This window comes from Pan paniscus, chromosome 1, assembly GCF_029289425.2.
Source record: "Pan paniscus chromosome 1, NHGRI_mPanPan1-v2.0_pri, whole genome shotgun sequence".
Lineage (NCBI taxonomy): Eukaryota > Metazoa > Chordata > Mammalia > Primates > Hominidae > Pan > Pan paniscus.
In genome coordinates, this window is record NC_073249.2 from 140835113 (window position 1) to 140852913 (window position 17801).

The 17801-nt window shown below is 39.5% G+C and overlaps 1 protein-coding gene across 3 annotated transcripts in view; it reads left to right on the top strand.

Moving 5' to 3' along the window:
• Positions 1-17801, top strand: part of COL24A1 (collagen type XXIV alpha 1 chain) — a 404401-nt gene that overhangs the window by 38573 nt on the left and 348027 nt on the right. For all 3 annotated transcript variants that reach the window (XM_003805298.6, XM_034934180.3, XM_055116591.2), the window contains 2 exons: positions 3068-3121; positions 6124-6177. In XM_003805298.6, the coding sequence (XP_003805346.4) occupies positions 3068-3121; positions 6124-6177 (108 nt within the window). The remainder of the gene's footprint in view (positions 1-3067; positions 3122-6123; positions 6178-17801) is intronic.

Genomic DNA, 17801 nt, shown 5'->3' on the forward strand with positions numbered 1-17801 from the left:
ATGTATATATTATCCTAGTAATAATAATATCCAACATTTACTCAGTGATTGCTGTGCCTTATGCATACCTTAAAAAAGTTAATTAGGCCAGGCACAGTGGCTCCCGCCTGTAATCCCAGCACTTTGGGAGGCCAAGGCGGGGGGATCACAAGGTCAGGAGTTTGAGACCAGCCTGACCAACATGGTGAAACCCCGTCTCTACTAAAAATACAAAAAAAATTAGCTGGGCATGGTGGCACGCACCTGTAATCCCAGCTACTCGGGAGGCTGAGGCAGGAGAATTGCTTGAACCCAAGAAGGGGAGGTTGCAGTGAGCCGAGATCACGCCACTGTACTCCAGCCTGGGTGACAGAGTGAGACTCCGTCTCGAAAAAAAAAAAAAAAGTTAATTAGACTACTGTTTACTGGTTAACTACTATCACTGCCAGGCACAGTGACAGGTATTTTATATACAATAGCTTTAATACTCACAATAACCCTGAAAGGTAAATTTCTATCATCAATATTTTAAAGGTGAGGAAACTAAGGCTTAGAAAGAGTAACTGACTTGTCTAAGGTTATTCAGCTAGTAAATGATTGAGGCATGATTTGAATCTACATTGTATGATTGCAAAACCATTACTTTTTAAATGGAATTGTACTTTCTCTTAATAACAAATAATCTGAAAGTTAAAGTGCCTTTTTTAGTACTTAACCTTATTTATAGAAAATAATTTATTCTCAAAAATGTCATGCTATAAAAATTATGATTCTTCTCTGGTATCTAGAAAATGCCTATTAATACTATGTTGTAAAAGATTTTGAAACCACAAAATTATGAAGACGTGAGAATTGATTTTAATTTAGTGCTTATCAAACAATTCAAATATTTATATCATGACATAAACTATACCTTCTTTTCCCCCCAGTATCTAATGTTAATTGCATCTTAGTTAGTTCAGGCTGCTGTAACAAAATGCCATAAACTAGGAGGCTTATACACTATAGAAATTTATTTCTCACAGTTCTGGAAGCTGGGAAGTTGAAGATCAAAGTGCTGGCATGTTTGGTAGTTGGCCAGGGCCTGTTTCTGGTTTATAGATGGCACCTTCGTGCTGTGTCCTCACATGGTGGAAGAGGAAAATGAACTAACTCCCTTATGCCTCTTTTATAGGACACTAATCTCTGACCCATCACCTCCCAAAGTCCCCATCTCCTACTACCATCACTTTGTTTAGGATTTCAACATATGAATTTTGGGAGGACACAAACGCAAGCCATAGCAAACTGCCTTTCCAATGTGAATGGAATAGTGTTTTCTTTTGTCACAAGTAGTGAGACAGGACACTAAACCAAACTAGACATTTTTAAAGAAAACTTTCCGTTTTCTTTTTCATTTTAGTTGCAATTTCTCCTACTGGCTCTTATTTTTGGGGACATAAATTCAAATCAACAGCTGCTAAATTTTTAATTATAACAACAGGACCAGAATTAACTTGAAAAGAAAGTCAATTTTTCTTAACAATGAGTAAAATATCGAGATTTGATGGAAGCTAGTGATATGATAATGGCTGCTAAAATATTTGAACAGCTGAGGAAGGAGAATGCCCTCAGTTAGGGGCTGAATAGAAGTAGCATTTCTCTCTCAATATTAGGAAATACATGAAAAGTTTTATAAATTTAGGGGGTAAGAGAAAAAAATGCAACTAAAGGAAAAACATGGACAGTCTGAAATATCTAATGAATATCAGAAAACTGCAAATGACTCTAATAAAAGAGAAAGTTTCAAGTAGTTAATATCAAAAAATGTGAGATGAGAAATATGCAAAATAACTGTTATTTTTTTCAACATAATTTACTCATTTCCCTCTTGTGTTTTTGAATTGGAATGATCCTTTCCCATCAATCCATTTTCCCTCTCCTCCTTTGAAACTCAATGTACATTTTAGGTGTACCTGGCCATGCTGCAGATTAAACTGTATGAAATTATGAAATTGTAGGTTAAAAAACTGTCACATATTGGAAAGTACATATGATTTAACCTGGATTCATCTCTTTATTTTATGTGCAATCAGCATAGATATATAAAAATTTTACAATAAAGAAAAATAAAGCACATTAGGTCACAGTGCTTGTTACTGGTGAGGCTAGTATTTTAACCCTGATGTGTCTAATTTGAAATCGTGTACTATTTTTACTGCAATAATGAATGAATATTTGTTAAGTGGAATATGTGTATGGTATGCTCTATAGACACCAAGAACAATGCCATATCACAGAGTGCTCAGTAACAATTGAATGAATGAACAGATGAATGAATGAATATGTGTTCAACCATATCACAAATGAGCATTTATTATTCCACAGTTGATTGTTAAAGTAAGTAAAGAAGACAACATAAAACATTATATGGAGAAGTAAAGAAGTAGTGTCCTATTTCTTATTTGATATGTTTAAAAATTAACATTTAAATAACTCAGAACACTGTAACAATTGATCAGTTTTTGCTTTCATACTTTATTTTATAAATCATTTAACTCTATTAGTGACTTCCTGGTGTGCTGCAATTGGTATAAGTCAGATTTATTAATGGATATACAAGAAGGATTTCATTATAACAGTTTAACACATTACACAGATCCTTGGTATAATTCTTTTAAAAGTACATAAAATGGCCAGTGTTTTCATTTTTCAAAGCAAATCTTCGTCTGAATTGTGTTTGAAAAAAACTTGTAGTTGTTGGTCGCCAAACCCTAAATTGAATTCCTTCTTCCATAGTAAAAGTAAATTTAGGTAAAAAATTACCCACAAAACTACTAGTTGTGGTCCCTTTAAAAACCAGATACGGTGGCTGTAACCATAAGTCATAGACTTCCTGCTGCCATTTCTGGCCAGATTAAAGGGGACACTTGAGTTTCAACTCACCCCTGCTGATTAGGGTAAGGGGGTTCGTGTTACTTAAAAATCATCACCAGCTGGGAACTGGGGACTGAAAAAGAGTTGTCTTTGGGTGGAAATCTTATTCAGACTCGTAAGAAAATAAATGTGTCCACTATCATGCCTAATGTCTTGACATTTGTTTTCCAAGGGTCCACCTGGTCCAGCAGGTATCCCAGGTCCGTCAGGGAAGAGAGGTCCACGGGTAAGTAGATGGGCTATATTTCCTGCTGGCAGTGAGAATTTGTAACTTTCTAACATGTTTTTTCTAGTATTGTACAGTATGTACTTCCTCTGGAAACCTGCCTGGATCTTCAAACTTAGTCCTACCTTAGCCAATTCAAGAGAAGCTTAAGAACACATGCAGCCTAGTTTATTTTGAGTGTAAACACACAGCCAAAGCATTCTCTGTAAACGTGTCCAACAAAGATGATCAAATGTGTAAATTAGTGGCTGTTCTGGTGCTACTTGTAACATTATTCTTACTTATAAAGTGATCGCAATATCTAAGGTGAGATTCATTTGTTTGGGGAAATGAAGAGGGGTGGGCTGCCTTAAAATAGTACATTCCTGGATTACATAGTGGAAAATTCTGAAGCTATTGACTAGAAAATAACTGCCCTGAGGAAAAAAAGCTGCATTAAAGATCAGCAGTAGTTTTTCATGTTACACAGGCCCAACAAAAGACTTATTGCTATGTTAAAATTAGTTTCTTTCAAACCTAAAAAAAGTGTGGATATTTTACTACAAAACATCTTTGTTCAATGAGCTAGAAAAAGAATTGTATGACAAATGCAAATACCTTTTATATAATCCACTTTATTTTTATTCTGATTTTTATTTAACATACAAAGATTATAAAGAAAAATTACTCTAAAATATTACTTTAAGTTGTCCATAGTCACATCAAACTCTTGTCCATTTGAGGCCTAAGATGAATTCTCACTGGGCTCTAGCTGTTTTGCATTAAAAAAAATTCTCTGTAGTTGATGACCTATCACATTTCTTCCATAGCCCCTTCTAAACCTTGCTCGTTTTCCTCTAGCCCATGAACCATTCCCATCCTCCTACCTCTCTGTGAGAATTTGGATTCTATTTTTCTGAGAAACTGGGCCAATTTTCATACTAATTCTATTCCCTATCCACTGCTAAGGTTGTACTCTCAACAGCATGAACTTCAGGTTCAGAATCTCCATCTGTTCTCATAATACGGCAGTTTACTTTTTAAATTTTATCTTCCCTAATTTACTTTTTATCTTCCATTTATTTGTCCAATTCTCATTCTCTTAAGGAAGAAAGAGTGTTTTGCTCAAGGCTAATTATTTTACTTGTGTTCCTAATTTCACCTTATCTAACTTAAAAGTTGCAACTTTACATTTTTTCTCTCCCTAAATTTTATATTATTTGGCAACAACCAACAAGTTATCCCTCTTTTATAAATCCCAAACTTTCATTGATATTAATTTTTCCTAAAGCTATTGTTTTGGCTCACTGTTGTTTGCACTACTGAGCTTTGTGAAATAACAATTTATATTCCATTGTCCTTACTTTTACATCAGCAACTTATTCATTAATCCCCATAAATGTTTTCCATCTACTTTATTAAAATGTACTTTTTGAAGGTTACCAATGACATAAGTCATAACATCTAACCATTTTTTTTCTTTCTTTCTTTCTTTTTTTTTTGTGAGACAGGATCTCACTCTGTCACCCAGGCTGGAGTGCAGTGATGGGTATCATAGCTCACTGTAGCCTTGATCTCCAGGGCTGAAGCCATCTTCTCACCTCAGCTTTCTGATTAGCTGGGACTACAGGTGTGGGCCACTATGCCTGGCAAAGTTTTTTGATTTTTGGTAGTGATGAGGTCTTGCTGCGTTGCCCTGGCAGGTCTCAAACTCCTGAGCTCAAGTGATGCTCCTGCCTTGGCCTCCCAAAGTGCTAGAATTACAGGTGTAAGCCACCACACCCAGCCAAAATTTAAATCTTTTTTCTTTAGTTTTCATCTTGCTAGACGCATTTTCAATATTTGCATTGCTGACACCTCTGTCTTCCTGAAGTATTCTGCTCTATTAATTCAGAATTAAAAAGACAAATAATTATTAACTATATGTTATGTCTTAAGAGGGAGGTATGGCTGAAGAGCACAGAAGTAGGGTACAAAATTGAAGTAAGTATAGGGAACCTGGAGACATGGAAGGCTTTCTTGGAGAGGGTGATCTGTTCCTCTACTTACTGGTTGTATGCGCTTAAGTTTCCTGATTTTTAAATGGGAGTAAAAATAATAACCCTGCAGGATTGTTATAAGGATTAGTAATGAGAAACACAAAACATCAACACAGTTCCAAACACATAGTAGGTACTCAGAAAATAGAATCAATTTTTGAATTCAGATTATATAATTTATCAGTGATGCAAAATCAAATTGCTAAATATTAATCGAGTGTAACCACTCAATGTGTTAAGTGCTACCCTAGTAATATTATTAAGAGTCTCTTTTTGGCTGGGCGCCGTGGCTCACGCCTGTAATCCCAGCACTTTGGGAGGCCGAGGCGGGCGGATCACGAGGTCAGGAGATCGAGACCATCCTGGCTAACACGGTGAAACCCCGTCTCTACTAAAAATACAAAAAATTAGCCGGGCGTGGTAGCGGGCGCCTGTAGTCCCAGCTACTCGGGAGGCTGAGGCAGGAGAATGGCGTGAACCCGGGAGGCAGAGCTTGCAGTGAGCCGAGATCGCGCCACTGCACTCCAGCCTGGGCGACAGAGCGAGACTCCGTCTCAAAAAAAAAAGAGTCTCTTTTTAAAGAATTTATAATCCTGGGGCTAAACAGAACATGTCATAAGGCAGTTAGAACAGCAATAAAGTATTTAAGTAACAGATTAGAACAGTATAAGAAATGTCCTGAGGCAATATATAATTAATTGGTAAATGAATTTTACATGAAGAAATTTCTATGGAAATTAGTAGGAGAGAGATATTGCTTCATGTTCTTGTGACTAGGATTTAAAAATGAGTTGAGATCTGAAGAAAAATTTGGGTAGGTATAGGGCATAAGCTAAAGGAAGTAGGTCTTTAAGGCATACATAATAACATAAGCAAAAACTCAAGTGCAGAAAGGGATCACACATGTTGAGAGGAAAGTAAGCAATTGTACTTTGTTCCATTCCAGTATGTTCCAAGAATGATGACTTTTTTCATTACTTGCAGGGCATACCAGGGCCACATGGAAATCCTGGTTTACCTGGATTACCTGGTCCAAAGGTAAGTGACTACTAATCAGGCAACTTAAGCTAATGAGTATCACCTGATTTTCCTGATATTAAAAAGAAGATCCCTAACATTTAAGGCAAGTCTTGATACATCAAGGATCTCTGTCACCTCCAGAGCATGATTCTTCAACATGATTGTCTTAGCCTGGCAGAGAACTAGATTCCTCTGAAAGCCCACCATACTTGGATTTATATTCTTAGTAGTAAAATCAGGTATAGGCCTGCTTAATATTCCAAAATCATTATGATCAAAAATATGATGGCAATGTATGGAAACCTCTGAAATATAAGATTATGATTTGAGTAATTTACCTTAAATTAAGGTCATTTTAATTTGTAAATAAACACCAAGGAAATAAAATATTATTTACCTGCTCCACACTTCCCTAATTATTTTTACCTGAAAAAAAACTGAGGATGTTTAAAGAATGAACAAATGTTTATGAAAACAACTAACCTGAAAATCTATATATGTGAGCGTACATAGTTGTATGATAGTCATATTGTGTCCGGAATTGGTGGGTTCTTGGTCTCACTGACTTCAAGAATGAAGCCGCGGACCCTCGCAGTGACTGTTACAGTTCTTAAAGATGGTGTGTCCAGAGTTTGTTCCTTCTTATGTTCGGACGTGTTCGCAGTTTCTTCCTTCTGGTGGGTTCCTGGTCTTGCTGGCTTAAGGAGTAAGGCTGCAGACGTTCGTGGTTAGTGTTACAGCTCTTAAGGCGGCGCATCTGGAGTTGTTCGTTCCTCCTATCCGGAGTTGTTCATTCCTCCTGGTGGGTTCGTGGTCTCGCTGGCCTCAGGAGTGAAGCTGCAGACTTTCACGGTGTTACAGCTCATAAAGGCAGTGCAGACCGAAAGAGTGAGCAGCAGCAAGATTTATTGCAAAGAGGAAAGAACAAACCTTCCACAGTGTGGAAGGGGACCGGAGCCAGTTGCCGCTGTGGGCTTGGGCAGCCTGCTTTTATTCCCTTTTCTGACTTCACCCACATCCTGCTGATCGGTCCATTTTACAGAGAGCTGATTGGTCTGTTTTACAGAGCGCTGATCGCTCTGTTTTGACAGGGTGCTGATTGGTGTGTTTACAAACCTTGAGCTAGATACAGAGTGCTGATTGGTGCATTTACAATCCCTGAGCTATACACAGAGTGCTGATTGGTCCATTTATAATCCTCTAGCTAGATATAAAAGTTCTCCAAGTCCCCACTAGATTAGCTAGACACAGAGCACTGATTGGTGCATTTACAAACCTTTAGCTAGACACAGAGTGCTGATTGGTGCATTTACAATCCTCTAGCTAGACATAAAAGTTCTCCAAGTCCCCACCAGATTAGCTAGATACAGAGTGCTGATTGGTGCATCCACAAACCCGGAGCTAGACACAGAGTGCTGACTGGTGCATTTACAATCCTCTAGCTAGACATAAAAGTTCTCCAAGTCCCCACCAGACTAGCTAGATACAGAGTGCTGATTGGTGCATCCACAAACCCGGAGCTAGACACAGAGTGCTGATTGGCGCATGTACAATCCTTCAGCTAGACATAAAGTTCTCCAAGTCCCCACCATACTCAGGAGCCCAGCTGGTTTCCCCTAGCGGATGTCATGCAGGGGCAACGGTCGGAGCTGCCCGCCAGTCCCACTCCACTTGCCGGCACTCCTCAGCCCTTGGGCAGTCGATGGGAGGAGGCACCACGGAGCAGGAGGTGGAGCCCACACTGGGTCGGGCATGGTGGGCTGCAGGCCCCAAGCCCTGCCCTGCGGGCAGGCGGTTAAGGCCCGGCGAGAATTCGAGCACAGTGCGGGCGGGCCAGCAGTGCTGCGGGACCCAGCGCACCCTCTGTAGCTGCTGGCCCGGGTGCTAAGCCCCTCACTGCCCGGGGCCGCTCAGAGTGTGGGGCCTGCCAAGCCTGTGCCCACCCGGAACTCGCGCTCGCCCGCGAGCGCCGCACGCAGCCCCAGTTCCTGCCTGCGCCTCTCCCTCCACACCTCCCCGCAAGCAGAGGGAGCTAGCTCCCTCCTGGGCCAGCACGGAGAGGGCCTTCCACAGTGCAGCGGCAGGCTGAAGGGCTCCTCAAGCGCGGCCAGAGTGGACGCCGAGGCCAAGAAGGCGCCAAAAGCAAGTGAGGGCTGCTAGCATGTTGTCACCTCTCAATATGATAGATAACAGTGTGATAAATAGTAAGAACATAGGAAAACGTATGGAAGAATACAGGTACACAGGTTGATTACCTTGAAAGTATGGGAATGGAGATATCATTAAATATAAAATATTTAATGATATCTCCATTCCCATACTTTCCCACTAAAATGAAATATTCCCATTTCCATTGTGTATATATTTTTATTAAATATATATAAAATAAAATATTCCCATTCCCTTAAAATATATAAAATAAAATATTCCCATTCCCTTAAAATATATAAAATAAAATATTCCCATTCCCTTAAAATATATAAAATAAAATATTCCCATTCCCAATATATATTTTCTTAGTTTTTTCAGGCTGCTGTAACAAAATACCATAAACTGAGTAGTTTATAAGCAACAGAAATTTATTTCTCACAGTTCACACAGTTCTGGAGCCTGGGAAGTCCAAGATTAGAGCACCAGAAGATTTAGTATCTACTGAAGGCTTGCTTTCTGGTTCATAGGCAGAGCCTTCTCAATGTGTCATCACACAATGGAAGGAACTAGCTATGTCTCTGGGGTCTCTTTTATAAGGGCACTAATCCCATTTATACGAGCCCCACCTATCATTACACTGAGGATTAGGTTTCAACATATAAATTTTGAAGGGAAAAACATTCAGTCTATTGCATTAAGAAGAGAAGAAAAGAAAAAAGTGTGCATATGAGTGATGACAGATGTTGGGGAACAGATTAGATAAGTATTAGGATCTTGGTTGCCAGTAACTTCATGAATCTTTGAGGGTCTCACCCCTCTGCTTATCAGTGATCGCATTCAGAAGTAAACATGAAATCATATAGATTGGGGTTAAGAATAGAAGTTTTGGAGTCTGACAGATGTGGGTTCAAGTCTTAACTCTTTCAATTCGAATGGCTAAAAGCAAATTGCTTGCTTAGGCTCATTAAGCTTCTTTCGTTTTCTGTAAAATGGGGAGAATCATGCTACCTGCTCACAGTGCTGTAGTGATGGCTAAATACATTAATGTGAGTAAAGCTCTTAACATGGTGCTACGATGCCGTAAGTGGTATCATTATTATTAATAGGTAATAATAGCATATAACAAGGATAATTCAAATCTAAATTTCCTAAAATTTCTCACCTGTATTGAAAATTTTTTTGAGTTCAATGGAAGTGCCTCAGAGAGGAAAAACGACTCTTTAAAATCAAGTCTGGATAAGTAATAGGGAAGAAGATAGATGGCTTCTAAAGAAATTAGAAATTTGTTTTTGAGTTTGTGGTTTCATAGCCCTTCGAGCTTCATTTGGGGACTTTATAATTAGTCTAGTAAGGTTAAAGTAGCTGTAAGGGCTCAGATTATATTTCTCCACAGGGCTGAATTTATAGTGAGTTTATATTCCTGCTAATTGCCTCCTCTCCACAAGACCCAGGGAGACAGAATTTCCACACGGCTTTTATTCTTCTCCCCCTTCTAGGTTGGTGCAAAAGTAGTTCTGGTTTTTGCCCATTAAAAAGGCAGAAACCACAATTACTTTTGCACCAGCCTAATACTTCAGCCAGTAGCGAACAGTTAGGCTCTTGTAATTTAACTCTCAATCTGCAGTGGCAAGTACCAATTTACTCTCCCTTTAGAGAATCCTTTTTTTTTTTTTTTTGAGACGGAATTTTGCTCCTGTTGCCCAGGCTGGAGTACAATGGTGCGATCTCGGCTCACTGCAACCTCCACCTCCTGGGTTCAAGCGATTGTCCTGCTGCAGCCTCCTGAGTAGCTGGGGTTACAGGCATGTGCCACCATGCCTGGCTAATTTAAAAAAAAATTTTTTTTTTTTTTTTTAGTAGAGATGGGGTTTCTCCATTTTCATCAGGCTGGTCTCGACTTCCTGACCTCAGGTGATCCACCTGCCTTGACCTCCCAAAGTGCTGGGAGTACAGGCGTGAGCCACCGCGACCAGCCCGAGAGTCCTTTCTTAATAAGCACTGTTGCTGTTTCAGAATAGAAGCAAATACAAAGAAAAAATGTGGAAAATAGGGTGAGGAGAGTTAAAGCTAGAGATGGTGGAAAGTATTTTATTTCATTGACTTCTTAAAATGTGTATAAATATTTAGAAGCAAATATTTGAGAAAATGAAGAACTTTGTATCAAGCTAAAATTATCTCTGTTCCAAGATTAAACACATTGTAATAGAGATCCAGCCCAATTACCCTGATTTGATTATAAGAATGTATCAAATTATCACATGTACCCAGAAAATATGTATCAAAAATAAATTTTAAAAATATTAAAAACAGTGTTTTAAAATACTGTTTAGTATTAATATATGTCTGTGGTCATGACCTAGGAGAGAAGAAAATGTAATCTCAAGAGTCTTCTTTAACATTATATTTAGTAGGATGGACTTAATTTTGACTATAACTATTCACCAATAAGATATTTTATGAACCCACATATGAGGGATTTAAAAACTTACATTTATTTTGCAAAAACTTAGGCCTATTGGGGATTTAGTCATATAAACCTGAACAATAGTCTAATTCATATTTAATTTGAGAATTTGATAACTGTGTCCAAACTAGCCAAAACTGACCGTGATTTAACTGCATATATTTGTGGAAGATAGTAGATTTGTGACAAGTATTAAAAATTACCACTTTGGGAGGCCGAGGCGGGTAGATCACGAGGTCAGGAGATGGAGACCATCCTGGCTAACACGGTGAAACCCCGTCTCTACTAAAAATACAAAAAAAAATAGCCGGGCGTGGTGGCAGGCGCCTGTAGTCCCAGCTACTCAGGAGGCTGAGGCAGGAGAATGGCGTGAACCCGGGAGGCGGAGCTTGCAGTGAGCCGAGATCGCGCCACTGCACTCCAGCCTGGGCGACGGAGCAGACTCCGTCTAAAAATAAATAAATAAATAAATAAATTACCATTGTGTCACAAATGTATCACATAAAGCTTGTAGTGTTTGATTTTGTGAAACCGATTTTCTTAGGTACTTAACATGCATTTCTAGAATAATAAGAATTAATAGAACATTCAAGCTTTATACTGTATAATCCTCTTTTATCTAATATCTGCCACTTATTTTATGTATGATATCGCTTTAGTTTTATCCCAATCATAAGTACTATGAGAGCAGGCTTTATTACCTTCTGGTTTGCACAGAAGAAAACACTTGAGAGCAGTAAGCACTTAACCAAGGTAACACTGTTTGTAAGTGGTAGAAGGGGAGACAAAATTGGAAATGTCTTAGTATTTTTCTTACACTAGGTTGTCTCTCCCAACACAATGAGGAATTATTTTATAAAATACCACCTTAAGAAGGCAGGACAGTGGTGGGGTTACCTAACTTAAAGACTTTATGAATTTATTTAGTAATAGTAACAAAGTGGTTATATTCCAAGGTTCCAGGTTATCCCGTGGATAATGATAGTAATATAGAAATTCTATGAAGAGTGAAACTGATTCCTAATCCCTGAGGACTGTGTTGTTAAATTGTTAAACAATAGAAATATAAAGTGCCACACACAAATTTAGTGGATATGCAGCAATTTTTCTCAGCATGTAAAACTAACATGATTTAAAATAGAGAAAGACTATGGGGATCATTAGCTGAAATCATTGGCTGAAATCAGGAGACTGATGGTAAAAACAATGTTCTTCTTAAAAAAAATAAGAAAGTAAATTCCATTTCCTGTTTGCCAGAGAGAATGGCTTTTTTCTTGTTATCAAATGCCACCTGGGTCTATTATTTATCATATTTATCTATTAAATGAACTGTATTCTATTTATTTGCAGCACGATGGGAATGTTCATTGCCATTAATTAAACACGTAAAATTATGCTGTAGATCTTTGAACATGAGTAATGAATGCACATAGAGTCTGTATCTTCAGCCTACCATGTGCTTACAATTCCAGTCCAGGCAATCTGTGGTCAAGATAGTTCTTTTTCAAAAAAAGGCCTCTTGGAGGAAGCCTAAAACCTTCCTACAAACATTCATGTCTTATATTAATTTAGTCAGGGCCAATAGTTCCTTCAAATTTAATCCAGTTAAATGAAAACATCTAGCCTTAATAACCCACAGTAACAATGTTTCATTAATAATATTTAATATATTAGTATATATATTAAGTATTGAACACCAAAGAGTAGTATCTTAGTGCTATGTTCTATCCCTGGTTATGACTGTCTTCTCCTATGTCTCCATCGTGTATTTATCTTAACTAGAAGTACAATTTTTCCTTCCATATGAATTAAATAAATATCTTAAGTATAGATGCTTACCCACAAGAAGAATTTTGTAGTGGGTCAGATTGCCATAAAAAATAGTAAGTCCAACATTATGAAAATGTAAAAAATGATATGGGAGCTGGGCAAGATGACTGACTAGACACAGCCAGGTGGAACAGCTGCCACTGAAGATTGGGATGACTGGCACACTCCTAACAGATCTGTAGAGAAAGGGCACTGAGAGTGGACAGAGGGAAGACACAGAAGCTGGGCTGAAGAGGGAGGAAGCTGGGAACTCTGCACAGGGGCTACTTCACATCAGGACTCATTCATGGACCCCACCGACTCCTGGGGAACAGGTGAGTTGAACTGGCAAGGAGCAACCTGCTTTCACCACAGGCCTCTGGAATCCCAGCAGGAGGAGACCCCTCAACCACCACAGCCACTTGATTGGCAGGGAGAGTGGCTTAGATAAGTGGTAGGAGCAGCACTCCAGCCAGTGTGGAGCCCAAAGGGTGTGTTACAGGAGCATATGTGGTGGAGCATGGCCAGGAATGCCAATCCCTCTAGGCTGCACTTGCTCCCATAGGAGACTGTTCCCCTAGGGGAACTTTAGCCCAGATGTAAACTCTGCAAGGTGGTCTTCCCTATCACATGGGGCTGGTCTGATCTGAGCTTTCCTTGATCTGCTGGTCTTTCCCAGGGCACCCAATGCTGGACTGCAAACAGATGCAGCCAGACTGGGGCCCTGGGGGCCCACATCATAACTCCTGCACTGTTGGACTGTGCCTGACCAGCAGAGCAGCCCTCTGGACATGCAACAGCTGACCTGTTCCTTCTCTCACTGCAGCATCCCCAGGCTCCATGGCCACTCCCCATATTGCTTTGCCAACACATGTGTGTGCAGGCAGATCTTGCCTTCCTTGTTCCACCGGTTTTGCATGTGAACCCTGCCATGGCACTGCAGCTGGTGTGTGTGCACTCCACCTCCCCTCCGTCTGCCATACCGCCATTGCAGCTGGAGCCCTGGTAGGTACAGAGCCTTCCAGCCCTGCTCCTGCCAGCACCCCACCCCTGTGTCAACACTGCCACTGGAGTGAAACTAGGCACGAAGAACAGTGGACACTCTCCCACCCTGTGCAGCCACCTCCACCTGTGTGAACATGTACAGAGGGCACACACAGTCCTGCACCTGCCAGTGCCTCGTCCCTGTGCTAACACCACCACCAGTGTGACCCCCACCTTCCTGAGTTATGCTGCCTCTGCCACTGCTGTAAATACCTGAATGGAGGCTGGTCCCTCAGCACTCGCTAGCATCCGCCACTCTGCCGCTGCTGCTGGCATGTGCAAACAAGGACAGATCTCACTGCTACCACCCTATGAAACACTTTGGCTAGCACTACCCATTGGAGTGCTGTGATCAATGGTCCAGGAACTTAGCTCTTCCCATTGCAGTGGGATCCTAACCTTGAAGGGACAGAGAACAAAGTCAAGGCCCAATATCCCTCCCTCAGTGTTAGAGCATGTAGTCCAGGAGTTGTGAGTTGAGCCTTGGCCCCTTAAAATCTGCCAGAAATGAGGCCAGTTGACTGAGCCAGCCGTATACCACAATAAAACCCTCAAGTTCATCAAGTAGGATAAAAGAAAAATAAACCATTCAAAGGACAGCAATTTCAAATACTGAAGTAACATCAGCCCACAAAGATGAGAAAGAACCGGTGCAAGAACTCTGACAACTTAAAAAGCCAGAGTGCCTTCTTTCCTCCAAATGACTGCATTAGCCCTGCGGCAAGGTTCTGAACTGGGCTGAGATGGCTGAAATGACAGAAATAGAATTCAGAATATGAATAGGAACAAAGATCATTGAGATGCAGCAGTAAGCGCAAACCCAATCCAAGGAAGCTAAGAATCACAATGAAATGATACAGGAGCTGACAGGCAAAATAGCCAGTATAGAAAAGAATGTAACTGATCTCATAGAGCTGAAAAAAACACATAAGAATTTCATAATACAATCACATGTGTTAAAACAGACCAAGCCGAAGAAAGATCTCAGAGCTTGAAGACTGGCTTTCTGAAATAAGACAGTCAGACAAGGATGAGAAAAAAGAATGAAAAGGAATGAACAAAACCCCTGAGAAATAGGGGATTATGTAAAGAGACCAAATCTGTGACTCATTGGTGTTGCTGAAAGAGACGGGGAGAATGGAAACAACTTGAAAAACATATTTCAGGATATCATCCATGAGAACTTCCCTAACCTAGCTAGAGAGGCCAACATTCAAATTTAGGAAATACAGAGAACCCCGGCAAGATACCTCACAAGAAGATCATCCCCAAGACACATAATCATCAGATTCTCCAAGGTTGAAATGAAAGGAAAAATGTTAAAGGCAACTAGAGAGAAAGGTCAGGTCACCCAGAAAGGGAAGCGTATCAGACTAACAGCAGACCTTTCAGCAGAAACCATACATGCCAGAAGAGACTGGGGGCCAATATTCAACATTCTTAAAGAAAAGAAATTCCAACCAAGAATTTTGTATCCAGCCAAACTAAGCTTTGTAAGCAAAGGAGAAATAAGATCCTTTTCAGACAAGCAAATGCTGAGGGAGTTAGTTAATCACCATCAGACCCGCCTTACAAGAGCTCCTGAAGGAAACACTAAATATGGAAAGGAAGGGCCATTACCAGCCACTACAAAAACACACTTATGTACACAGACCAGTGACACTTTAAAACAACCACACAAACAAGTCTGCATAAAAACCAGCTAACATCATGAAGATAGTATCAAATCCACATATATTAATACTAATCTTGAATGTAAACAGGCTAAATGTCTCAATGAAAAGGAACGGAGTGGCAGGCTAAAGAACCAAAACTCAATGTTAGGCTGTCTTTAAGAGATTCATCTTACATGCAGTAACACACATAGGCTCAAAATAAAGAGATAAAGAAAAATCTATCAAGCAAATGGAAAACAGAAAAAAAGCATGGGTTGCAATCCCAATTTTGGACAAAACAGACTTTAAGCCAGCAAATATCAAAAAAGACAAAGAAGGGCATTATATAATGGTAAAAGGTTCAATTCAACAAGAAGACCTAACTTTTCTAAATATGTATGCATCCCAACACAGGAGCAACCAGATTCATAAAGCAAGTTCTTAGAGACCTTCAAAAAGATTTAGATTCCCATGCAATAATAGTGGGATACTTTCATACCCCACTGACAGTATTAGACACATCATTGAGGCAGAAAATTAACAAAGATATTCAGGACCTGAACTCAGCACTGGATCAAATGGGCCTGATAGACATCTACAGAACTCACCACCCAAAACAACAGAATATACATTCTTCTCATCACCACATGGCACATACTCTAACATTGACCACACAATCGGATGTAAAACAATCCTCAGCAAATGCAAAAGAATTGAATTCATACCAACCACTCTCTTGGACTACAGCAAAGTAAAATTAGAAATCCAGGCTAAGAAAATTGCTCAAAACCATACAATTACATTGAAATTAAATAACCTGCTCCTGCACAGCTTTTGGGTAAACAATGAAATTAAGGCAGGAGTGAAGAAGTTCTTTGAAACTAATGAGAACAAAGATACGAATATCAGAATCTCTACCGCACAGCTAAGGCAGTATTAAGGGGAAATGTATTGCACTAAACACCCATATCAAAAAGAAATATCTCAATTTAACAACCTAATATCACAACTAAAAGAACTGGATAACCAAGAGAAAACTAACCTCAAAGTTAGCAGAAGACAAGAAATAACCAAAATCAGAGCTGAACTGAAGGAGATTGAGACATGCAAAATCATTCAAAGATCAACAAATCCTGGAACTGGTTTTTTGAAAAAATTAGTAAAATAAATAGACTGCTAGCTAGACTAATAAAAAGGAAGAGAAAAGATTCATATAAACACAATTAGAAACAACAAAGGGGATATTACCACTGACCTCACAGAAATACAAGTAACCATCAGAGAATATTATAAACACTTCTATGCACAAAAACTGGAAAATTTAGAAGAAATGATAAGTTCCTGGACACACACACTTTCCCAAGAATGAACCCAGAAGAAATTGCATTCCTTAACAGACCAAAAATGAGCACCAAAATGGAATCAGTAATAAATAGCCTACAACCAAAAAAAAAAGCTCAGGACCAGATAGATTCGTAGTAAAATTCTACTAGATGTACAAAAAAGAGCTGGTACAATTCCTACTGAAACTATTTCAAAAATTTGAGGAGAAAGGACTCCTTTCTAACTCATTAAATGAGGCCAGCATCATCCTGATACTAAAACCTGGCAGAGGTACAAGAAAAGAAAACTGTATGCCAACATCCTTGATGAACATTGATGCAAAAATTCTCAACAAAATACTGGCAAACTGAATCCAGCAGCACATTGGAAAACTTATCCACTATGATCAAGCAGACCTTATCTCTGCCATGCAAGGTTGTTTCAACATATGCAAATCAATATGTGATTCATCACATAAATAGAATTAAAGACAAAAACCACATGATTATCTCAATAGATGCAGAAAAGGCTTTTGATAAAATTCAACACCCCTTCATGTTAAAAACTCTCAATAAACCTGGCATTGAAGAAACATACCTCAAAATAATAAGAACCATATATGACAAATGCACAGCTAACATTATACTGGATGGGCAAAAGCTGGAAGCATTACCCTTGAAAACCAGCATAAGACAAGGATGCCCTCTCTCACCACGTCTATTCAACATAGTACTGGAAGTCCTGGCCGGAGCAAAACAGGCAAGAGAAAGAAATAAAGGGCACCCAAATAGGAAGAGAGGGAGTCAAACTATCCTTGTTTGCAGACAATATGATTCTATACCTAGAAAACCCCATAGTCTTGGACCCAAAGCTCCTTAAGCTGATATACAACTTCAACAAAGTCATTGATCATCTTTTGATGATGCTGGGTAATTATATCTGTAAGATCCTCAGATCCTCTGACACCAGTTGGATATGCAACAATTCAATTCAGTTCTGACAACAGCTTACCAGAGTTAGCATCATCTCCACAGTTTTTAAGACTGAGTCCTATAAGACTTCCCACACTTCAGATGCCAGACAAAAATGAGATGCCCAGACACACACTTCTGCTTGGACAAACTGCAAGCTCAGGGGTTCCCATGACCCATCCTCTCAGATTCAATATTTTACTAGAATGGTTTAGAGAACTCAGG